Below are 27,397 nucleotides of genomic sequence, written 5' to 3' on the forward strand. Positions count from 1 at the left end.
TCACTGTATGTGTTTATGTAGATTAACTTTCTATTGCTCGTTCAATTTTAAATGCACGAATGTCCATAATAAACAGGTCTCTTAGTTGTGATAGGTAATCATCTTAAGGCATCTACTTAACTCCAGATTAATTCACGAGGCGATGGTATTAATTGACTGCATTTCATGGTTTTAAAGTATTTTGCCTTAGAATTCTTTCACAGTGCAACTTAATTCCCTTCGGGAAAGTGTTTACTACTGTATTATCAACACAATAGACTTTCAGTCGATTGGTTTATTGATTAAACACTGATGTGGCATTGTAAATAAAATGATCAAATCTACTCTAATAAGGTGCTGACTTAGTTGCCCAAAGCGATAGTGGATACTTCACAATTCAAATATTTCGCTCTGACAACGCAATCTCAGTAAATATATACGGAGGTGGCGTTGTTTATATAGACGGTAGTACTATAGTGAACAAGAAGACGAGTGGGGACAATCGAATGTATTTGACACGAAAATTACGGTTTATCGAACTAAAATCTGACAACCATGCAGTAAACAGTTAATTTGTAAACTATCAATCAATTGTCTCAATCTTGACCGTTCCTCCTGCAAATATCAGTCCATCGTCTCCGGTTGTTGGTGTTCATCCATTTTCATACCAATAGCGTTTCGTTTCCGTTCCTTCCTCATCATTGCAAAAGACTTCGATCCAAAGTCTCTAACCATTGATTACGATAATTACTCCGACCACAACCAGGTAGTCTGCGCCTATTAACAAGCCTAAGTCCAATAGCCAGTAACTTGATGAAACGCTCCTGGATTTGTTTCAGCCTGTTTCTGTACAAGGAAACGACACCCATCGAGGTAGGCGGTGGTCAGGTTTACGTAACATATGTCCCAACCACCTCAGTTAATGGAAATTCATTACCTCATTAATCGGTTTTGCATTCTTACCTAATACTCACTCCTAACTAGGGCCATTGCTTACTCCGTGGTTCCGATATACATGAGCGATGCTTCAAACACACCTATGATTGAGTATTAGTAACATACAAATATCATTTATTCTTAATGTCCATGTTTCACACCCATAAAACACAACGGGGTGAACTGATGCCTTTTGATTGACAGACGGATGTCTGGCCTACGCCACAAGTCGGCAAAAGTCAATCGAGCCTTCTAAATCTGTGTCGAGATATGGTCAGACACTAGACCATCAGTACTGATAAGACTCATAAGATAAGTGGAGTGGTCTATGCGTTCGACTACTTCACTTCCCATCATTAATTCAGGTCGTGACGCAAGCTAATCCTGAGGGGACATTTTACATTTGGAGGGAGAGAACCGAATGCCAAATATGCTTGTATTGTTGCTTAAGTTGGTCAGATAACTTTGCGTTTTATTAGCGTCTCCACCAAACAGAACTATATCATCTGCGTATTGTGAGTGAATAACTGAATCACCTTCAGATCAAGTGAAATATGAAGGTCTTTCATTGATCACTAAAGTTGAAAGAACCAGATGACACTAACTTGTTTCATTTTTTGGTTTCTCATAACGAAGCAAAAACCGGTAACAACGTACAGTCTGACGTATATAAATTGGTGTAAGTTGTTGCATCAAATCACTATAGCAAGGTATCAAGTCAGCAATAACTAGTAACAGTATTAATGGAATAAAGAAAACCAGACAAATCAACTTATAATCATTCTCTTCTTAAGACTAATCTGTACAATAATATATTACAACTCAAGTAATTATCTAGTTATTCGTACTATAACTCAATGCGAATACATGAAAAACATGCCTTGAAGCTTACCACTATAGTAGGCTAAAAATATAGTTAGAATTCAATCAGTGCTAAAGTATTCAACAGTGGAATTCATATGAACTATTGAAATTGACCAATCTGATGAAGGTCACTTACAACAACAACAAAATAAACCAAGAGTTATAATTAAAATCATGAGTCAATTGAAGTTAGACCACCATGGGAAACCTAGAAGCACTGGACGGCCGTTTCGTCCTATTGTGGGACTCCTCAACAGAGCACATCCACGACCTCGCCTCGTGAGATTCGAACCCAGGACCTACCAGTCTCGCGCCTCATGCTTTCAACTATGCAAATACTAAATCTCCACAAACAACCCGAGTTATAAGTTCAGCCAATTATAAAAATATATATGTATTTTACAAATGGATATTTACACTACTTATTTATTAATCAGTAGTATAATTAAAATATTTAAAATTAAAATACCATACACAGTCTTCTTTACCATACCTCACTCATTATGATTGTCTTATTAATGTATATAACCGTTCTATTTCAATATCATTTGTTTCATTAAATTTTCTTGGTAATGTGGTAAAACTTTCAAATTTATTCACAAGTAAACGTGTTAAACGTAGATAAAACTCTGGAGTATAAGGTAAATAATCCATATAAACTCTTGATTCTGTTAAATAACCAATCCATTTAAATGGTATTGCTGATTCAATTTGTGTACCTTCATGCCATTCATTAAATGATACAATACCTATCCCGGTTGGTTTTGCATTGATTCCCTTGGTGAATAGATTAACATATGTTAAACCAGATTCACGGGATTCAATCGCTGCAGTATTCCATGGACGTACAGATAGGTCATGATAACCTGGACCAGTACTAGGATAGAATGTTAAATTATATTTTGTACATTCTTCTGATAAATAATTCCATATATCTGGCGAGCTGCAAAATGACATATATTTATAAAGAATATATAAAGAAAACATAAGGGTTAGAGCAGTACAATTTGGTAAGCTGATTGATATAATTCATATTTTTAAACAATCATGAGTCAATTGAAGCTGGACCACTATGGAAAACCTGGAAGCACTGGACGGCCGTTACGTCCTATTATGGGACTCCTCAGTGGCAGTGCACATCCACGATCCCGCACTCGCAAGATTTGAACCCAGAGTTTTCATGGTGCTCTAGCTTCAATTGACTCATGATTTCAACTATGAAAATACTGAAATCTCCACAAAACCCCTTCTAATTTTTAGAAAAAAATCAAATTCAGTAGATAACATAATTTACATAAATCCAACACTATTTCCGTCTACATCTGTCATATTGTTACAGTAGACATGAATGTTTATCAGTCAGTCAGTCACAACGTAAAACTTCGTACGTACGTACGTACGTACATCAGTTCGAAGTGCCATACCACATTAACACGGAGATGCAGTTATCCATTCAAATCCTATAATGGTAGAAGTAGTAAGAGTATAAGCAGTAATACGAAAGATTACACTTTTAAAATGTTATTCAAGGAGTATAATCTAGTGAAATAAATTTGGAAAGAGAAAAAAGGATAGGGACATGAAGAATTCAGAAGATTAGAATTTGGGAGAACACAAAGAGTGGATGCACTTTCGCCATTGCAAATGATTTTGAGCCATGTCATTCAAGATCTCTAACCATCGGTTGTTATCATCTCGTGGATCCCAACCACGTAGTCTGCACCTACCAACACGGCCCAGTCCACTTGTCAGTGAGTGACTACATGGATTTGTGCCAGGGTGCCCACACCGAAACAGATGGTTTTCTTGGAGAATCACACCTGCAGCATTCGACCTAGAGGTCTAATCCGCAAGACAGTTGAGCAATGTAAACAGATGTAATCACATGATAACTGGTGACCAACAATTGGTTGATACCCCATTTGTTCCTTCAGGATCCTGAAGTCCATGTGCACCATTGGTTTGAAATCAGAGTTTTCCAACTCCCTTAGATAGATCCTCCACATCCACCAACCCGGTTAAGGCACCGGACATTCTCTTTTCGTCTTCTCAATTTCGTAAACAACACCCTCCGCTGCGAGAACAGAAGTTAGTAGGACTTCCCTGACAGTGGCTGTGTAAGCGTGGTCATATGAGAGCATTTAGAGAAGGATAGTGGACTCTCCTCACCCTCGGACGTACCAGAGTATTTGGGGGCGTAAATATACCTTACATTAGATCGACATGTACAAGAAAATCTCTAGAATACGATGAAAAACACATTTGAGATCATGGATAATCGAATTTCAAGACGAATTTCCTCGCACAGTTACGAACAATACAGTATTTCACCAAACTTATCAATAATCCAAATCCTCAATCATGTAAACGTACTACATGTCCATTTCCCTCAATCTTACATATCATAAATGATGGACAATTTGTCCTATTGAGAGTGTATGTGACTTCAGTAAATGTCAGTACTGTGTTGAAATGACATATTATTACTTATAGATCCAGTCGGTTGGTTAGCTAAACGATATTGTCCAACATACATTGCATAAAATTCAAAGTGTTCTATCAGGTTGTTTTCATTGGCCAAAACTATATACACTCAACTACAACTGTGGTCTATAAATATGGAGTTGTAAGTTCCAATATTCAGCTTACCACTGTGGCCATGAATTTTATTCAAGCACAAAAATCTCTTATGATCAAAATTATTGTGATCTGTGCCTTGATAAGTCACATTCACCTTAAGATGGTCGAATTAGCCGAACCTGAAATAATTGATGATGGAACAAGTGAGTTAACTTGTCTGAATGTCTTTATTTATATTGAATCTCCGTTCCCTTGTTCCAAATTACCTAAATGTTTCTTTCTTTCTTGCTTGCTTACTTTCAGGATCATTTTTGAGGTTTGGATAATTGGAATATCTCGTGTTCATGCCGTTATAACATGGAACATGAAAAAACTACTCCAAACTAAAATGGTTATACGGTTACTGTTATATTAATAAAACATATTAGTTCATACGAATGCTACCGTTTTCTTATTTCACTTTCTCAATCTCATTCATTTACGTTGCGAGGTGAAATCAATCTGTATCATTCACGGTAAATATATGATTTCCATTGAAAAGTACAACGTTTTAGGGCAAATATTTTCCTCAGTCAGTCACAACATAGAACTTCGTACGTTCGTACGTACATCAGTTCCAGTTGCCATACCATTTAAGCACAGAGATGCAGTTGTCTATTCAAATCCCATAGTGGGAGAAGTCAGTCAGTCAGCTACAACGTAGGACCAGGCACATATGTGCATCGGTCCAAATTGTCATACCTCACTCATTAATACAACAAGATGAATACCGGATTCATAGAAGTAGTAATCGGTGTTCATGCATACGTAACACGTGGCCCAACCATCAGTCGATGAAGATTCATCACCTCATCAACTGGTTTACCATCATTCCCTAATACCCTGTGTCTAACCTCACTATTATTTACCCCATGATCCCAGCAGATGCGAGCAATATTTCTAAGGCATCTGTGGTCAAATACTAGTAACTTACGAGTATCTTCTACTCTTAATGGCCATGTTTCGCAGCCGTAAAGTAGAACAGAGTGAACTGCTGTGCAGTATATTCGTCCCTTAATTGATAGATGGATACCTCGTCTTCGCCATAGGTGACGTAAGTTAGCAAAAGCCAAACGAGCTTTTTGAATCCGTGCAGAAATTTCGTCAGACACCAACCCATTAGGGCTGATCAGACTTCCAAGATAAGTGAAGTTGTCGACGCGTTCGACTACTTCACTCCCTATCCTTAGTTCAGATGTTGACGCAGGTCAGTTCTGAAGTAAAAATTTACATTTAGAGGTGGAGAAACGCATCCCATACATCCTGGCATTATTACTCAGTGCTAACAGAAGACTCTGCATTTTGTCAGCGTCTTCACCAAACAGGACTACGTCATCTGCGTATTCTAAGTCAATTAGTGGACCCCCTGGTAGGAGATTAATTCCTGAAAATTCAGTCGAAGAGAGTGTTATTTCCAGCAACAGGTCTATAATGAAGTTAAACAAAAATGGGGATAGTGGACAGCCTTGTCGGACACCACCTTAGATTGCGAAATCAGATGACAGTTCGCTATAAGCTCTCACTCGACAGGTAGTGTTCGAGTAAAGAGCCTTCACAAGGTTTATGTACTTCCCAGGTACACCTTTCAATGATAGACACTGCCACAAAACGTCTCTGTCTACAGAGTCAAATGCTGCTTTCAAGTCAAGAAAATCTATCATTGTCGGACGCCGATAAGCAGTGGGAGCGTAGGCAGAAACGACGAAAAGGCAACGACGTGTGTCCCCAACCTTCTGAGTTCTTACGGAACCATCTAGCCGGACAACATACAGGCGACTGTTAACGGGGATCCATTCTAGTAGTGCTTGTTCTGCCCTTGTACTAAGTGCTATGCCTACACTGCAAGTCCGCGAGAACTAGTCATAGGGTCGCCAGATACACGTAGGTGTATTTCGTTGGCTGTCCAGTTTGGTGGGGTGAGGTCAAGCGAATGACCACACTGGGATCTTGTATGCGTGTTTCGGAGACACAGCATATATCAATGTTACGAGATTCTAGGGTCTTAGCCAAGCAGGCCTGTTGACCGATTTGACTTAGAGTACGTACGTTGAAGTAGTAAGAGTATAAGCAGTAATACGAAAGATTAGGGTTTGAAGATGTTATTCAAGGAGTATAATCTGATGAAATAAATTTGGAAAAAGAAAAAGGATAGAAACATGAAGAATTCAGAAGATTACAATTTGAGAGAACACAAAGGGTGGATGCATCTTCGCCATTGCAAACGATTTTGAGCCATGTCATTCAAGGTCTCTAATCATCGATTACTATCATCTCGCGGATACCAACCGGGTATTCTACACCTACCAACATGACTCAGTTCACTTGTCAGTGAGTGACTTTATGGATTTGTGCCACGTTTTGGTCTGGCCATCCCTAGCTTTCTTCCAACCTACTCCTACACCATTAAAAAACATTGCACGTCGGGGCAGTCGGTGGTTGGGGATACGTAATACGTGTCCCAGCCATCTCAACTGATGAAGTTTTACTACTTTACCAATCGATTTGCCATCCTCACCTATTAACCGTTCCCTAACAACTGCATTACTTACTCGGTGATCCCAAGATATACCAGCAATGTTTATAACAATGATTCAATGGAGATATATTATCTGGAAAGTATGTTGTTTGAAATCTTACAATAGTTAAACGAATTGATTACATAGTGGTAAGATACAAAACAGAAAATTTTAAGTCCGAAGTCAAAGTCCTACTGTTTGTTTTACTAAAATGTGTCTTTAACACACTTCTCTTTAAATCAAGCCCAATTTTCAATACATGGTACTGAAATCGATTTTACAATTTACCAGAATTACTGTAATAATAGTAATAATAATAATAATAATGGTAATAGTAATAATAATAATCCTTTTGATTTCTTTCAGACGATGTGCTTAATAAATTCTTTTCACGATTTCATATAGAAACATTAGGCGATCATATTTCATGACTGAATATCCTCTTCTGAGAGATTTCTAATCTTAATAAGCTTAATGTATAGAGACATAATAATCTACCATGTCTCAGATGTATGGTGACTGATATATGCTTATCAATTCTTCGCAAAGAACATGTAACAATATGGAGACAGAATACTTTTAAGTGAATTTATAACGTGTCTACTTCTCAATGTTTAATATTTAAGCTATATCTACTATTTTGCTGTTCATTATTTTTGCCTCCAAATACCCTGGTACAATCAAGGGTGAGGAGAGTCAGCTCTCCCTCTCAAAATACTCTCATATGGCTATGCGTATACAGTCATTGCCAGGGAGGTCCGACTCACTGTCTTTTCGCACCAGCGGTTTCGTCTACGAAATTGGGAGGACGAAAAGCGAATATCCGGCGCTTTAACCGGATTGGTGGATACGGAAAGTCCACCTAAGGGAGTTGGAAAACCCTGGTTCCAAACCAGTGGTGCACATAGGTCCAGGATCCTGAGGGAACAAATGACGTATGAACCAATTGTTGGTCACCGGCTACCATGGGACTACATCTCCTTACGTTGCTCCAATGTCTTGCGGATCAATCAAAGGCTCTGAGTGTGGTCCCTTAAGAAAACCACCTGCTTCAGTTTGGGCACCCGGAAAGTATCCCAGCCATCACACAAATCGAACAATTGATGTAGAGCATATCCATTTGGTGTCTCCTTGTATCTATGTTTATGTTCTGAAAAATAAGTAGGTTTTTTCAAATGATTAAAATGAAGTCCCCAATAAAAAAAACGTTACTCTCTTATATGCAGCACAGAAAAACTGTATGTACTTGGAAGTTCTCGAAAATGATGAATGTTGCTATTTTCAAATCAACATTGAAAACGATAGTTATCTTCAAACATAAAAACGTGTTTATTCTTCAATATAAAAGAAAAAATTACTTTTTGATTGTAGATAAATGAGAATCAACACTTTGATTGTTACGTAATTCATTATTTACACACATAGTGAGGTGCTGTTAGAGGTGATTAATAGTGTTGTTAGACACAGGGTATTAGGGGATGATGGTAAACCAGTTGATAAGGTCACGAATCACCATCGACTGAGATGGTTAGGCCATGTGTTATGTATGCCTGAACACCGATTACCACGACGCGCTATGCTGACTAGTGTAGGGGATGGTTAGAAGAGAGTTAGGGGCGGCCAAACCAAAACATGGCATCAGTGCTTGAAGTCACTAACTTCTAGTCTGAGCCATGTTAGTAGATGCAGACTACTTGGTTGCGGTCCGCGTGACTATCATAACCAATGGTTGGAGACTCTAGGTGACATGGCTCAGAATCGATCAAAATGGCGTGGGTGTAGACACTCCTTGTCTTCCCTTAAACCTTAAGATTAAAATTGCTTCATATCTTTCTTCCTGTACTGTATCCTTATATACAACCTTTCTTTATATACTACCACCACTAAATTAACTACTTCTATAAATTCGGTGTTCATCTTGTTGTGCTAATGAGTGAAGTATGGCAACTTGGACCGATGCATATATGTGCCTAGTCCTACGTTGTACCTGACTGACTGATTTACATATACAAAAAAACGAAGGAATGAATGAAACGTACACAATAAATGAAAATATAGTTAGATTATAGATTTACCTGGCTTTTGATATTCCATGACCAACAAAATAAGTATAACCACCATTAAATCCTGATTCATATAATACACGACAATCATTAATTTCAAGTAATAAGCCAATTATATGTACATTATAAATTTTATTTCGTATAGTTGTCTCGTCATCACTTGTTTGAAGAATCTTAATACATAATAAACAGTATGTTTGGTATAATCATAATAATGATAATAATAATAGTAATAATAATAATAATAATAATAAACATAGCCTCTGCCATAGACGTCCTACTAACTGCCTTCTCATGGCGGGGTTGGTGTTAACGAAATTGAGAGGACGAAAAGCGAATGTCCGGCACTTTAACTGGGTTGGTTGACACGGAGGGTCCACTTAGGGGAGTTGGAAAACCCTGATTCAAAATCAATGGTGCACATGGATTCCAGTATCCTGAAGGAACGAATGGCATATGAATAAATCGTTGGTCACCGGCTACCATGGGACTATATCTCCTCACGATGCTCTACTGCCTTGTGGATCAGACCTTTAGGTCAAAGGCTCGGTGTGTGGCCCTCTAAGAAAACCGCCTGCTTCAGTTTGGGTACCTACCTGGGCAGTATCCCAGCTTTCATACAAATCAAATAAGATTTGTGTGGCGCATATGTGTCTGGTTCTCCTTTGTACCGATATTTATGTGTTTAAATAAATAAAGGAATAAATTATTTTATATTAAATGAATTAATATCTTTATTAAATATTTGAATTCATGAGTAAAATAAAGCTAGACTAAAATAGAAAACCTGGAAGCACTGATTGACTGTTTCATCTTAATATCGAACACTTCAGAAATGCACATCCAAGATCCTGCTCGCGCCATTCAAATCCAGGACCTGTAATATAACGCGCGAACGCTTAACCTCTAGTCTTTATGCTATAAAAACTGTCAGTTCCGTAGGTAATTATTACGCGGTTTAACTTCTAAATATGATTGATTTGGGCCCTTTACTGATGTAAATCATAATAGTGTAATATCCGAGATTTTTAAGCATGTCAATTAGCTACTTTTGTGATTCCTAGTTGATTCCAACATATAATGAAGATGAATTAATATTTATAAGTGTAATAGGTGTCCGTATTTATTTTGTCTATATGCCCTCGACTGATCATGTCCATATAAACAGGATAGTGTTAAAGATGCATATATAATTCACATATACTATTTGGTGGACGCACGACGAGAATAGACAGATGAATGCACCGTGGACTTAAACGATTGTTAGCCAAAGAAACTTAATTAAATGTATAGTAACTTACATATGATAATAGATAATGCATGAAATACACATACACATCTATAAAAAAATCGTACAATGTGTTTAACTATGATAAATATAAGGAAGTCTGTGCACACAAAAGGTCACTCAATACTAACCACGTAATAGTGACAAATTTACGAATCAAGCATTTTCAAAAAAAAATTGGTTTGAATTGAAGTTGAGATAAGAACTTTATAAGCAAACGCGGATAGTGGCTAGAAGTGGAATCCAGGACGCGCGTTTCGTCCTATTTGGGACTCTTCAGCTGGATGTACCTACATCTCAGAGTTGATATTCACTCTGGAACTCGAACCCAGTACCTTTCGCTTCAAACACCATCGCGTTATCCACTCAACTACTGAGTCCTGATAGCCACTTGCTTGTACAATGGGGTGAAGTTTAAATTCACTTGGTATTATTTGTTTGAATCTTCCCATTGATGTTTAGGGCTGCAATTGATCAGTCTCTTATTAATATAATTGTGAATATAATTAGTTCGGAATGTTTTCTGTGTTTCTGTTGGGATGACCCTGCATTCTTCTCGCAAGCGACATGACAAGCTCAGGGGTCATCAAGGAGCATTTTAACCAATCAGCGATTAATTAGAAATTATGTGAAGTTATGTTACTAAAATAACGAAAATGGAAAAGTCACATGTAGAGATCCTGATTGGCTGATTGATACACTGCTACTATGTTTAGCAGTATTCTAGAACTTTCAGTAAAAACTCAAGGACTCTTAAATTACTATAAAATCCCTATATTTTCTGTACATGAATGAACCCTGTAGTAAAGTGCTTCCCTCACACTTTGTGCCTTTTCTCTGGTCTTCAAGTCGGTGTATAGTTCTAGCTCGGGGATACGGAACTAGCTTAGGGAAGCGAATATAGCGTTCACGATCGGCCAGACGTAACAGTTTCACTAAATGATATCCCTTTATTACAAAGATCTATTTATCTTCATTTCGATATCTTAATTCATTTTTCTAATCATATTGATATTCTTATTTCGCCTATCGTTTATTTTCTTATTATATGCTACTCATTGAAATGTCATTTATGTCGAACTTATAACATACTATTGAATCACCGTGTTTAAACTATTGATGTTGACTTGAACCGATTAGTGTTACTTGCTATAATATATTTGTTATGTTTCATAGTTGAAATCATGGGTCAATTGAAGCTAGACCACCATGGAAAACCTGAAAGCACTGGACGGCCGTTTCGTCTTATTTTGGGACTCGTCAACAGTGCGCATCCACGATCCCACCTTGCGAGATTCGAATCCAGGACCTACCAGTCCAGGTTTTTCATGGTGGTCTAACTTCACTCGACTCATGAATTCAACTATGAAAAATACTGAAATCTCCACAAAACCCCTTCTGAATATTTGTTATGATTCCTTTGTCTAAGAGATTGATTTTCCCACTGACCATAAAGTAAATACTGGTTATGTTTTTCATCATGGTAAAATACATTGGCACGGATCTCATTTTATTGCTTCCAGAGATTCAAGGTATAACTAGTTCTACATATGTACTGTAAATCAAATGAAAAAATTAAGTTAGTGTTGAAGAAAGGTTTTATACACAGAATAAAGCTGAGAGTTATTGTTATATCGATTGCCTGTCTGTATGCCCTATTAATATATGAGGTGATGATTCCCGCCAATTAGAGAGCAGTGAATTATCAATCGGACCAATGACACACGATGCCGGTACGTGCAGTCTAGAGCATTTGTCAGTCCTGCTATCTGACATGCCCAGTCAGTTAAGTCCAGAACACCAATAACCGCCTCTGCAATATGAATCATTATTCTCAAAAATAATGGGTTTATATACCAACCAGACAGACCACATCGGACCATAAAATAGGAAAACAACATTTGTACAAGATTTGGCCAAATGTGGCTGTGAATAGCGGGAACAGTAATCAATAGACTGGGTATATCGCATAGTAATAGTCTATGGGTTAAAATAAATATAATATATATATACATTATACAACTCACTTTCTTCCATTTTGATGGTTCTATTGTATAAGAATCATACACGTACACTACGGGTAATAATTTACCACCATCAGATTGATTGGTAAAAATATGATAATAAGCTGGATGAGAAGTGTATCCTTTTTCATAAATATACTTTAAATCTGAAACGATTGTACTGTCATCACGATTTTTATATGGTTCCAAATGTAAACAAATCTAGTGAATAAGGAAGAGATTAGCATGAAACTCATGCATTTACTTTTGGTTATTTGATGAAAACTCGAGCAACTACTGATAAGTTATTAAAGTAGTAAAGTTAAGATGGTAAAAATATTAAAGTACCCTATTGCTCCGGAATCGCAGTCTCAAATTATTGATACAATTTAAGATCTAATAGTGGGCTTTTATAATGAATTGAAGGTTGAATAATTGATAGAAGAAGGTAGTAGTCAAGTAGCGACCACATACCACATACTATCGTTACAGTAGTACTGCAATAAAAGACAGAAAATTTGAGTCTGTGATTGTGCAACAAAATATTGGATCGACATGAAACGCTAATCGGACGTCACTAGATGTCATTTATCAATAGGCATTGTAATATATTTCATTATATTTGTGAATTTTACCACTTTAATGGCCCTGGGATCTGACTCTAATTAGATCGTATTAATGATTGTTGTCAAAATATACATCCTGGCTATCCTCATATATAATTATCGACTTAATTCGAGTTGGTAAATAACGGAATTAAGTCAAATACGAGAATGGATACTTGAATGCGTATATTTTCTATACTCATCGATTTGAACAGACAATCAGAGAAATGAAGCAAAGAGAATAGAGTGATACGAAATGACGCACAGTGGAGGAGTGTGAGCCAACTTTATTTAATCAACCGTTAATCAATATTTATAGTCACACAACAATAAGCTACAGACATGTAATGAATGGAATAAGAAGTGCGCACGCATACACTCATATAAAAACAGTTAGAGTTGATAAGTGAATAATAAACAAGGTTAAAATGTGACTACAGAAAAATGAATAAATTGGCCTGTCCAGAAGCTAGAATAAGCTATGTGGGCTTAACATAACAACTTCACTATACTAGTTTCAAAATTCATTCTGTCATTATTGAGGAAAAAGTAATTAAACTTTATTTCTGCTGTTTTGTTTGTATTGGCAAATAAAAAGCGAAATGAATGAATTACATTTATTCAGTCCATTGAATTATATAACGATTATTACATACCCAAGTGCCCTGGTACGGCCGAGAGTGGGGAGAGTCCGCTCTCCCTCTCCAAATGCTCTCACATCGCTACGCGTATATAGCCTCTACCAGGGAAGTCCTACTCACTGCCTTCTCACACCAGGAGTGTTGTTTACGAAATTGAGAGGCCGAAAAGCGAATGTCCGGCACTTTAACCGGGTTGGTGGACACCAAAAGTCCACCTAGGAGAGTTGGAAAACCCTGATTACAAACCAATGGTGCACATGGGCTCCAGTATCCTGAAGGAACAAATGGCGTATGAATCAATCGTTGGTCACCGGCTACCATGGGATGCATCTCCTCACGTTGCTCCACTGCCTTGTGGATTAGACCTTTAGGTCAAAGTCTCCGAGTGTGGCCCCCTAAGAAGACCACTTGCTTCGGTTCGGGCACCCGGGTGGTATCATAGCCCTCACACAAATCAAATGAGATTTGTGTAGCGCACATATATATGGTACTCTCTTGTACTGATATTTATGTGTTTAAATAAATAAATATTACATACATTTAACCCTACAAAAATAGCAATAGTAATAACGATGTAGGAATCATATAAATAGAACTAAGTGAAACATCAAACTAAATTTAGAAGAGATGAAATATAACCAGCATCGAAATTCAGGATTCGAGTTTCGTTCTACATGGGACTCTTTATTTGACTAACTTTAATTCTCAGATTTGATTTTTACTCTGAGACTCAAACTCAGTTTATTTCACTTCAAACACCATCTCGTTTTCCATTCCACTTACTGAGTCTGAATAGCCACTCGTTTGTGTGACAGGTACGAGTTTTAACTCAATTTCGTTTGGATTCGACTACCTGATTGTTGATATTTTCAATGTAATTCAATCAATCATGATTGAAACACACATTATGGATTCTATTGTTATCCATGTTCCATCGACGCTACTATAATGGTTATATTGATGCAGTCAGTCAGTCAGTCATCTACAATGTAGGACCACGCACATTTATGCATCGGTCCAAGTTGCCATACTTTACTCATTAGCACAGCAAGATGAACACCGGATTCATTGAAGTAGTTAATTGAGTGGTGGTAGTAAAAAAAAGTCGTATATAAGGATATAGTATAGGAAGAGAGACAGATATGACACAATTTTAATCTCAAGGTTTAAGGGAAGATAAAGAGTGTATACACCTACGCCATTGTGATCGATTCTGAGCCATGTCACCTAGAGTCTCCAACCACTGGTTACGATAGTTACGCGGACCCCAACCAAGTAGCCTGCATCTGCCAACATCTCTCAGACTAGAAGTTAGTGACTTCAAGTGTGGTGTTGTCTACTTATATCTATATAAGTAGTATATGGTGTGGGTCAGACATAGAATGTATTTTGGCAGAAGACCGATAAAGAAAGAACTGAAACGAAGCGCAATCGGTAGGAAAATGCACGAACAATGGAATTAGAGAAGAAACAGTGAAGATCGAGACTATTGGTTGTTAATTTGCAAATTGACTGTCCATTGTATGGTTTTCAGAATTTACTGAGATAGTCTGTGAAGTTTGCTTAAATACATTCGATTGTCCCCAACCAGTGTTCTGTTCACTACACAAGCACTGATGACACGTTTTGGTTTGGCCGCCCCTAACTCTCTTCTAACCATCCCCTACACTAGTCAGCATAGCGCGTCGTGGTAATCGGTGTTCAGGCATACGTAACACATGGCCTAACCATCTCAGTCGATGGTGATTCGTGACCTTATCAACTGGTTTACCATCATCCCCTAATACCCTGTGTCTAACAACACTATTACTTACCTGGTGATCCCAGCAGATGAGAGCAATATTTCTAAGACATCTGTGGTGAAAATGTTATAGTATGAGAATATGTCAGTTAAGATTGATCAAATTTTGTTTTTCAAATTGAATTCAATAATACTACTTATAATCATATTTACACAATATACAATTATGAATTAGGCAAACGCTTTATTTGAAACCTATGACAACCAAAATACCTCATTTATATAATAATAAGAAGAATCTATATGAACTTATGCAATATAACAAAAAGAAGTGAACCAAACAATTCAACTAAATAAAGTGCATTAGTGATTGGATCAGATAATGAAATATATTCTGGGTAAACAAGAAGTGTAAATGCAATATAAAAGAAAGCAAATAGTCCCACTTGTTATAAACTTCCATAATGCAGTGAGAAGAGGCTTATCAGAATTGCATGATATACTTGCGTAATAGAATACATTCCACCTACCCTGGTTATACTGATTTATTATCTAGATTGGTTAACACATTGTTTTTATGTACTTTATTTTCTTTGTTTGTTAGGAATTACCCTTAACCTGTCTACTTGACTTTACTTGGTGTTGTAAACTTGTATCATCCCATTGTTATTTAAAACTGCAATTGAACAGTCTCTTGTTGGCCATATGTGGATTATACGCAAAGATGGATAGTGGCTAGTAGTAGAATCCAGGACAGGCGTTTCGTCCCATTTGGGACTCCTTAGCCAGATGTACCTGCATCTCAGAGTTGATGTTCACTCTGGGACTCGAACACAGTACTGTTCGCTCCAATTGCAGTCCGAAATAACAATGGGGAGATACAAGTATACAACACCAAGTGAATATAACTTCAGCCCATTGCACAACTAAATGGCTATTATGACTCAATAGCTAAGTGGATAACGCAATAGCTGGGTTTGAGTCCCAGAGCGAACATCAACTATGAGATGCAGGTACATCCAACTGACGAGTCCCAAATAGGACGAAACACGAGTCCTGGATTCCACTGCTAGCCACTATCCATCTCTGTCCAGCTAACGTTTTAATTTTCATATAAAAATGTTTTTAACAAGTATATTATGTGTGATCAGATTGTTCCAAATGTAATGCACAAATATATTGTGGTGTGGGCTACTTATATCCATATAAGTAATATATGTTGATGATCAGACATAGAATGTATTTTGGCAGAAGATCGATAAAGAAAGAACTGAAATGAAGCATAATCGCTATGAAAATGCATGAACAGTGAAATAAGAGACGACGGACTGATATTTGCAGAAGAAACAGTCAAGATTGAGACAATTGATTGATAGTTTACAAATTAACTGTTCAATGAATGGTTATCAGAATTTAGTGAGATAGTTTGTAATATGTGCTTAAATACATTCGATTGTCCGCTGCCGTATTCTTGTTCACTATGATATATATATATATTACATAATTATGATAAACTTGGTTTTTTCATTTGCATTATCGAAAAAAAATGTTTACTTTTTTCATTGAAAACAAAGATCTCTTTCGAAATCCATATAAAGAAACAATCCTAATTTAAAAATAAATCCAAATATATATAAATATGGCTAGCAGTGGAATGCAAGACACGCATTTCGTCCCATTTGGGACTTGTCAGCTGAATGTACCTGCATCTCAGACCTGATGTTCACTCTGGGACTCGAACCCAGTACCTTTCATGTCAAATGCCATCGCGTTATCCACTCAGCTACTGAGATCATATAAATTTATATAGTTTTCTATTATACTCATGGTAAAGTATGATAATAATATAATACAAAAACATAAATGATAAAATATTGTTACAATTTCATTGTTTACCGAATATTTTGAAAGGTCATTCAAATAGGGTTGTTGAAAATAAACATTTTGTTTACCACAAACATCTATATGACAATCTTATAAAATGAATGTAGATGGCATGATAAAGGTGGGTTATAATATGATTGAATATATGTATAAATATTGATTTGAGTAAAGGGTCAGATAACTACAGTGTAAGACCAGGTATATACATGTATTGGTTCAAGTTGCTACACTTCATTAGCAAAACAAGATGATCAACAAATTCATAGAAGTAGTTATTTCTATAGTAGTAATATATAAAAGAAAGATTGTGTAGAAGGATATAATACAGGAAGAAAGAATTAATTCGTAGAAAGAAAAGTATAAGGCAATTTTAACGAAAGACAAAGAGTGTTTATACCTACGTCATTGTGATCGATTCTGAGTAATATGTCACCTAGAATCTGCAACCATTAATGTTATAACTTGTGATTTGGATTATTGATCGGACCAATGACACACAAGACCCATATGAGCAGTCTAGAGTAATTGTCGGCCCTGCTTCCTACCTAGCCCAGCCACTGAAGTCCAGAACAGCCTCTGCGGTATGAATATATATACAATACCAAATGAACTTAAACTTCACCCCATCACACAAACAAGTGGCTATCAGGACTCAGTGGCCGAGTGGATAACGCAATGGCATTTGAAGCGAAAGGTACTGGGTCCGAGTCCCAGGGTAAACATCAACTCTAAAATGCAGGTACATCCAGCTAACGAGTCCCAAATAGGACGAAACGCGCGTCAAACTGGATTCCACTGCTAGCCACTATCTATCTTTGCTTATATTTACTATATAGTTCTCATATTTTTCATAAGAGGTTCTGTAATTTTTGTATTCCAAATACATTCAAAGATCTTCACATCTATGTTCTCATTCACTATATCATTATTATTTTCTTTTCTTTTTTATTCTTTTTCTAACGAATAAGTTCGTACAGATTACCATTGTATGTTATAGATAGATAATTAATTGATTTAAGTTACCATAGTTACTAAATAGAAATTTATTGATTCATTATTCCATTTATTGTTCTTTTTTAACGAAAATAAAAAAATGATCAAATGTTTCATTGACAGATTTCTTAATTTCATCATTAAAACATTATTGTCATTTATTCCATGTTGAAAGTGGGTGTGTGTGTGTGCATGTGTGTGTGTGTGTGGGAATGTGCCTAATAGTCGTTGAACGAATTTCAATTATCAATGTTTATTTCTTTTCATTGTTGATAAGAACAAAACAAAAAAACAAAAAAAATAGTAATGAGCAAACATTTTGTAATTGAATCATATAAAAAAGGGATGGTAACGCGAATGGTAAACGCCCCATTGAGAGTGTTCATTAAAATTCCCTATTTATTGTTTTGTTTGATTTGATTGTGTTTAGAATAATACGATACAGTTAAAATTGAGATGAGGTGAAAAAACAATAGTCAATGGCCTACAATCGAATTTCATCCTATTTAAGGCTCATCACCGGCTCAGCGGTCTATCGCGTTAAGTGCCGTGGCGCGAGAGTGGTAGGTTCTGGGTTTGAATCTCGCGAGCGGGATCGTGGATGCATGTTGCCATTGAGGAGTCCCACAATAGGACGAAACGGCTGTTCAGTGCTTCCAGGTTTTCCATGGTGGTCTAGCTTCAATTGATTCATGATCTCAACTATATAAAATTATTAAAATCTCCATGAAACCTCCTTCTGATAAGGCTCATCAGTTGAATGTCAGTCAGTCACAACATAGAACTTCGTACGTATGTACATCAGTTCGAACTGCCATACCACATTAGCACAGAGATAAAGTTGTCCATTCAAATCTTATAGTGGTAGAAATAGTTAGAGTATAAGCAGTAATACGAAAGATTAAGGTTTGAAGATGTTATTCAAGGAGTATAATCTGGTGAAATAAATTTGGAAAGAGAAAAAAGGATAGGGACATGAAGAATTCAGAAGATTAGAATTTGGGAGAACACAAAGAGTGGATGCACCTTCGCCATTGCAAATGATTCTGCGCCATGTCACTCAAGGTCTCTAATCATCGATTGATATCAGCTCGCGGATCCCAACCAGATAGTCTACACCTACCAACATGGTTCAGTCCACTTGTCAGTGAGTGACTTCATGGATTTGTGCCACGTTTTGGTCTGGCCATCCCTAGCTTTCTTCCAACATACTCCTTACACCATAAAACATTGCAAGTCGGGGCAGTCGGTGGTTGGGCATACGTAATACGTGTCCCAACCATCTCAACTGATGCAGTTTCACTACTTCATCAATCGATTTGCCATCCTTACCTAGTACCCGTTTCCTAACAACTGCATTACTTACTCGATGGTCCCAGGATATACGAGCCATGCTTCGAAGACACTTATGATCGAATATGAGTAGCATACGAATATCCTCTACTCTTACCGGCCATGTTTCACTGTCATAAAGTAGGACGGAACGAAATATTGCGCAGTAAACCCGTCCATTGGTTGCTAGACGGACATCTCGCCTACGCCATAAATGAATTGAATGTATTTGTATTCAATGTTGATATAAGATTCAACTGACAAGTTACAAATAGGACGAAAAGAGTATACTGGATTCTCATCCACGAATAATCAACATTTTCACTTGAAGACCGGAAAATTATTCGATTGTAATGCTTTTTATGCTCTATAACTACTCGTTATCAATTGGAAACTTCTAAAGACAGAGTTCAGAATCGATCGCAATGGCACAAGTATATTCACTCTTTGTCTTACATTAGATCTTAAGTTTTATAAGATTGTTTCCATGAATTCATTTTTTCTTTAACAAAGTATGTCGTTTATATCTAATGTTTTTTCTACTGCTACCGATACTATTGTGGTGTATGCTACGTATTTTCGCAAACATAAATAGTATGTGACACCAGTCGAAAATGGGATGTCTGCGAGCAGAAGATGGAAATGAAGAGAAGAGAGAAAGAAACTGAAAGCAATCAAGAAAACAATAAGAATGAAGGACTAATGAAGCTTGTAAAAGAAAATACAAAGATGTTCAAATGATGCATTTGAAGTATGATTTTTACATTTTACTAAACAACTGTGTGATTGTTCAGTAAAAAATAAACTGGTCTTCCCCACTTGAGTGTCCTTCAACTAAAATATCACTACATTTACTTATCTGAGGTTTATTTTGACCAGTATCGATTGTCCTTCTTTTAAAAGAATGGACAAAGTCTTTGGAATGAACAAGAGGAATAATCCTGCAAATTATAATTATTCATATTCTTATTCCAAAAAAACGTCAACGGTTTAAACAAAATGTCGAATTGAAAGCCTACAAACAATTATATAAAACTTTAACAGTTGAATTCATGAGTCGATCGAAGCTAGACTACCATTAGAAACCTGGAAGCACTGGATGGCCGTTTCGTCCCATTGTGGGACTCCTCAACAGTGCGCATCCACGATCCTGCCTCGCGAGATTCGAACCCAGGACCTACCAGTCTCGCGCCACAGCACTTAATCGATAGACCATTGAACCGGCTGGTGAGCAACTACAATTCAAACAAATAAGTGTAATACATTTTCAAATCTACAGGAATATATGAAGCACGTTTATTCAAAGCCCTTCACATCATTATAGCCCAGCAATAGTGAATAAGTTTTCGGACCATATTTGTGTTTGTAGAACACCAAAATAAAGATCATGTTTAGTGATTGTTTCAATAATAAAAAGAAAATTTTAAAGTCAAAATTAAATTTTCGTGTTAAACAAGAACTCTTATAGTTTATAAGAAGATGGTACGAACCATGATAACAACCAGTAATCCCGTTAGTCCTGCTTACTTGCTATATCCAGTTGAAATATATCATACGTCAAAATACTGATCACAATTTTATATAATTTAGGAAGCAATCAAAAGAACTTGATAGGTCAACACTAGATAAACATAGGTTAGGCACTACTTATTGATTAATCAACTATGAATATACGAGTCCTACAGGAGTTCAGTCATGGACCATATAGCTTAGTGGTTACATTTTTGACTGCAAAGCTGGATGATATGGAATTTATTTCAACATGAAGCAGAATTTCACTTAAAGTAACAAGATTACTTTCCTGATAAGTGCTGAAAAGCACGAAACCTAGGTCTTTAATTCCTTATTGATCATCTTCAACAATCTAATAAATAAATAGAACTTCTAATGTAATGAAGATAGACTAGGATTTGTTTTATATAAAAAAAATAACTGATTGCGTTCAATATAAGCGGTTATCTCTGCAAACTAATCACATACTTTTATATCATATTTATTAGCTATGTTTAATAGTGGGAATATCATATCATCCACAGGTTTTCCATTATCATCTGACATACCCTTTGGATACCATGACACAACCAAGACACCTGAAAACAGAGAAAGCATAAATATTATTTCATTGAACAATGATGGAAAGTAAGCATTTACAAAAAGAAATAGATATTTGCTAAAATTCGATTCTGGCTAATTGTAGAATCCAGAAGTTCGGTTTGGTTATGTTATAGATCCATTAACTAGACAAATTTAGATCTGTGTTGTGCTCACATCAAGACTCAAACACAGTACATATCACTTCAAATGTCAAACGTGTCCTACAGTAAACACAAACACTGAAATGTGATTGAATCCAGCTGACGAGAGTTTCAAATAGAACGAAACGCGTGTTCTGTATTCCAGTACTGGCAATCAATAAACTTTCCTAAAATTAATCCCTACATAATATATGTATATGTGGTAATGGAGACTGATAAGTTGAGATCCTGAATATCAAAAACAGGAAAATTATTCTCTTAAACAGATATCTATTATCATAGTTAAAATCATGAGCCAATTGAAGCTAGACCACCATGGAAAACCTGGAAGCACTGGACGGTTTTCCATGATGGTCTAGCTTCAATTGACTCATGATTTCAACTATGAAAATACTGAAATATCCACACAAAAAAACCCTTCTGAGATATCTATTAGTTATAACAAGTTTTCGTATAATGATAAGTAATTGTTTCATCTCGTAAAAATTTCAATTACATGGCAACAAACGTGATCCATTTTGAGTTCGTAATGAATATGTATGATTGGATTTAGAGTTATACACCAGTATACCAGAAATGTTCGTATGGTGGCGGTATTGACAATTCAATACAATGAACAATATAGAATTTAAAACTTAATCATGGTTTTATACAAAGTTGGTTCTATTAAACGACAGTTGTCACATGTACAAACTATTTACCATTACATTATCATCTATAAGACTCTTGATTGAATGACTGATTGACTGACTGATGTAACATGTGGTCTTTAAAAAAAATACGCAAGCTCAAGTCACGCTGAATACCGGTTGGACAGATGACGGAACTAACAAAAAGGGAATCAATGAATCAATAAAAATCATCTGTTTAGAATATATGAAGCAAAATTAAGAAATAAAGTGAATTACATTTCCTTTACTGATATGAATTCCGGGCTGTCATAAGATAGGTAGGCAATAAGCTACTTCAGTCCTCTTAATAAACAATACTTAAATATTCAGTAATTATATCAATAGATTAAACAATCATTCAATTAATCCAAGTCAGTTAGTAACATTTAGTGCAAGACCTGTTAGATCTATGCATCAGTTCAAGTTGTACACCCCTAGTAGTACAGTGAGATGAAATTGTCAAGCCAAATCCTAGAGTAGTAATGGTATTCATAGTATTATTGGTAATAGAAAAGTAGAGTCACTTGAATACGCCAAGTGATAATTGAAGAATGCTTAGGGTGAGATTCTCCCTAACCCTAAAGTATTGTTTATGAACCAGCAAGTGACTAATGCTAAAGTTAGGCATAAATTACTGAATAAAAGTGGTAAATTTAGCAATAAGACTGTTGAATTATGTTAACTGAGATGATCAAGACTGCTACTACATAATGCAATGCTTACGCCTACATCAACATAAGATAATGACTAGCGTAGAAGTAGGATGAAGAAAGATTAGAAATAGCTATTAACTATGTATTCAAGTATGGAATAATAGACCACTTGATTGAGGCTCACAGAGAAAGCTATAGTTGGTGTTTTAAGATGATATAGTGAAAAAATCGGTCACAAGTGGCAGATAACAACAATAATAACATTGATTGGTGACTAACATTCTTATAAATGTTATTTGACTTATGTATTTATTTAATGTACATAAAGTCTAGTACAACTGAGTTTCGACAGGTGGCTGTCAGTTTATCCCCCCCCCCTCCCAAATGCTCCGGTACGGTTGAGGGACGGAAGAGTCCGCTCTTTCGTTCGAAATCCTGCGATGTGGCTACGCGTATATAGCCACTGCCGGGGAAGTCCTACTCAATGCCTTCGCGACGGGTTGTTGTTTACGAAATTGAGAGGACGAAGAGCGAATTTTCAGTGCTTCAATCGGGTTTCTGGAAACGGAGGATGCACCGAACAGAGTTGGAAAATCTGGGCTTGAGTCCCAGAGTGAACATCAACTCTGAGATGCAGGTACATCCAGCTGACGAGTCCCAAATAGGACGAAACGCGTGTCCTGGATTCCACTGCTTGCCACTATCCATCTTTGCTTACCATGCTTGTGAATTAAGGCTATATCGAGGCAATACACACAGTATGCACATATGCCAATTAGAGACTGACCAGTTGCAGTCCCAATACATCGATGGGAAGATTCAAACAAACAATACTAATAACCAAATTGAACCCATACAAGTCTGATTAAAACATCGGAAACAAAGTAAAATATCTTTGGTTTAATCACAATTATTATTATTATTATTATTATTATTATTATTATTATTATTATTATTAGCTTTATTCAATATTATATTATTTGGTACAAAATCGAATTCTCAGCATAAAGTATTTCAACATATTTTCTTTTCTTATTTCTTCGTTGCTCCTGATGATAAACATTCAGTGATCGCCAGTTGAGTGTCAGCAGTTCAGTCAATCGACATATGAATAATGCATATTCTTTTTGCTGCATGTTCCCAGCAAACACGACATCTCTGATTAGGCCTTTTGCAACCTTTACAGCGAAAGGTTGTACAGTTTTCAGAAACGCACCGGAATAGGTTGTGTGCTTAATAGCCATAATGATGTATCAAAACAAACAATATTAGATAACTTGTCGAAATATATAAATGACAGGAACAGGTAGCCCAGATGTTTAAGCAGGCCGCCCGTTGATCAGTTTACACATACTAATGTCATATTATTTAGGTCAAAAGTTATTCTTTATGAGACATCGACATATATGTGTATATTTTACTAGGTATGAGATAGATGAGTTTTTCAATGCCAAAAAAACAGTTCAATTATGATCCATTTTATACTATGAAGCATTTGATGCATTGTCAATTTTCAGATTTAGTGGTTGTATTTTTTTGAATCAACGACTGTTTGAATCTTTCGACTCAGAAGTTACCCCCTATTGCCAATGAAATGTTCACTTGAGAAATAACAGTTTAGAAGGGGTTTTGTGGAGAATTTAGTATTTTCATAATTGAAATCATGGGTCAATTGAAGCTAGACCACCAGGGAAAACCTGGAAGCACTGGACAGCCGTTTCTTCCTGTTATGGGACTCCTCAGTAGTGCGCTACACAAATGTCATTTGATTTGTGTAAGGGCTGTGATACTGATCAGGTGCTCAAACCGAAGCAGGTGGTTTTCTTAGAGGGCCACAACCGGAGCCTTTGACCTAAAGGTCTGATCCACAAAGCAGTAGAGCATCGTAAGGACATGCAGTCCCATGGTAGCCGGTGACCAACAATTGGTTCATACACCATTTGTTCCTTCAGGATACTGGAGCCCATGTGCACCATTGGTTTGTAATCAGGGTTTTCCAACTCCCTAGGTGGACCCTCCGTATCCACTAACCCGGTTAAAGCGTTGGACATTCGCATTTCGTCCTCTCAATTTCGTAAACAACACCCCTGGTGTGAGAAGGCAGTGAGTAGGACTTCCCTGACAGAGGTTATATACTCGTTACCATGTGAGAGCATTTGGAGAGGGAGATCGGACTCTTCTCACTCTCGGACGTATCAGGGCATTTGATATACAAATCTCTGCGAAATCTTACTTTGTACACCAATTTCATATAACACAGTTTATACACATTTTATTTAGTCTTGAAAAATTCAATGTGAAACAGAAGCCTGATTTAAAATTATACATTGAACATCATTAAGAGATAAACATATAAAACTTGTATATCACTAGGTATAACATGTTCCATATCTGTTTATTCCTGCCCGTGTTGTAACTTTTTAAGTTCGACAGTCTGATTGTGAAATTTTTGTTGATCATTTAAATAACATCATCAGCACATACTTTAAAGAGAAGTGAGCTATAAGAATTTCGGTATAGTTTGTTAATATAAAATTTGGCTAGTTGTTACAATAACTATCTAATCTATGTTTATTTTTAGTTGTTTTCATTCTTGACCCATAACCTGATCTTGAATTTGTTTATCTTTCTTCTTATTGTCTAATAGATTTTCTATGATTTATATTGTGTATTATTTTCTACATCTTGTCATAATGTATTCATTATTAAAATGTTGACTAACCTGACAACAAAAACCAAAAATGCCAAATATTTGTAATTAGCTATGATATTGAACATAGTTTAAACTACTATCCAGTTCTATAAACTTATTATATGTTATTTAGAATGTATCAAATCATTGGATTGCAATATATTGTATTGAGAAAAATTGGATAAAAACAGATTTGTGTTGTAAGCAAAGATGGATAGTGACTAGCAGTGGAATCCAGTTTGACGCGCGTTTCGTCCTATTTGGGACTCGTCAGCTGGATGTACCTGCATCTGTTGTGTTGATGAGAGTGATGAGAGTCTGCTCTCCCTCTCCACATGCTCTCACATCGCCACGCGTATATAGCCTCTACCAGGGAAGTCCTACTCACTACTTTTCGCACCAGGGATGTTGTCTACGAAATTTAGAGGACGAAAAGCGAATGTCCGGCCCTCTAACCGGGTTGGTGGACAGAGCGAGTCCACTTAGGGGAGTCGGAAAACCCTCATTCCAAACCAATGGTGCACATAGGTTTCAGGATTCTAGTGGAACAAATGGCGTATGAATCAATCGTTGGTCACCGGCTACCATCGGACGGCATCTCCTCATGATGCTCCACTGCCTTGTGGATCAGACCTTTAGGTCAAAGGCTCCGGGCGTGGCCCCTTAAGAAAACCATCTGCTTCAGTTTGGACACCCGGGTAGTATCACAGCCCTCACATAAATCAAATGAGATTTGTGTGGCGCACATATATTTGGTTCCCCTTTGTATCAATATTTATGTATATGAATAAATGAATAAAAACACTTGAAATTTTAAGTAAAGGATTTGGAAACAAACTGATTAAAACTGAAATCAATATGAGAAAAAGAGACATATGGAGAATACAATTTTATAGACCCACTTACCGATTCCAGCAAATCTAATCATTTCCATATGAATATGGATAATATTCAAGTCTTTGGATGAGTAGGGACCTAGTTTTGGATAGAAAGATGATGCTAACAAATATGGTGGATGATGGGATTCCGTTGAATATCCACTGGCAACTTTAGCATTCCAATGTTTCAGACGTCGATGATTCCAATGTGTCCAGTTATTACTATTCAGTGAATTTTGATTTGATAATTTTTGTGGAGCATCGTACCATGCATAATAGAATCCATGTACTCGATAACTTAGGTTTAACTTCAAATCATCTGAAGTTGATTGGATACCATCCAGTGAAATATTCCAATCTAGACCAGAATGATTCTAATGTCTACTGCCCACACAATTGCTAAACACTCCTTTTCGATTGTTGAATACTTCTGTTCAGCAGGCGTGAGAACGCGACTCGCGTATTCCACCACTCTATCAGACTGACTCAAAACGGCACCTATACCATGATTACTTGCATCTGTAGCCACTGTAAACAGTTTCTCGGGTTCAAGCAGTCTGAGCGTCATCTGGGGGTTTGATTTGATTGAGCGTTTGTTGGGCGGTTTCAGCCCACGTAAACTTAGTGTTACTCAACAACTTATATAGGGGTGCTGGTATTTCTTTGAAGTTCTTGACGAACCGACTGTAGAACACCGCCCTTCCCAGAAACTGTCTCAATTTCCTTTTCGAGTTAGGTACTGCAATGTTCTTTATAGTTAAAATTTTCTCCGGCAGTGGTTTTA

At 36.7% G+C, this 27,397-nt stretch overlaps 1 protein-coding gene across 1 annotated transcript in view; it reads right to left on the reverse strand.

The window, feature by feature from the left end:
- Nucleotides 1-2,209: 2,209 nt before the first annotated feature.
- The window catches only part of Smp_016880 (putative mannosidase, endo-alpha), a gene marked incomplete at its 5' end in the record, with an annotated part of 36,102 nt that continues 10,914 nt past the window's right edge, over nt 2,210-27,397 (reverse strand). Inside the window, 5 exons of the mRNA XM_018798450.1 lie at nt 2,210-2,722; nt 8,990-9,150; nt 12,293-12,490; nt 21,445-21,554; nt 26,642-26,932. Coding sequence (XP_018653391.1) covers nt 2,281-2,722; nt 8,990-9,150; nt 12,293-12,490; nt 21,445-21,554; nt 26,642-26,932 — 1,202 coding nt within the window. The 3' untranslated portion in view covers nt 2,210-2,280. The remainder of the gene's footprint in view (nt 2,723-8,989; nt 9,151-12,292; nt 12,491-21,444; nt 21,555-26,641; nt 26,933-27,397) is intronic.

Source organism: Schistosoma mansoni, chromosome 6, assembly GCF_000237925.1.
Source record: "Schistosoma mansoni strain Puerto Rico chromosome 6, complete genome".
NCBI classification, from domain to species: Eukaryota; Metazoa; Platyhelminthes; class Trematoda; order Strigeidida; family Schistosomatidae; genus Schistosoma; species Schistosoma mansoni.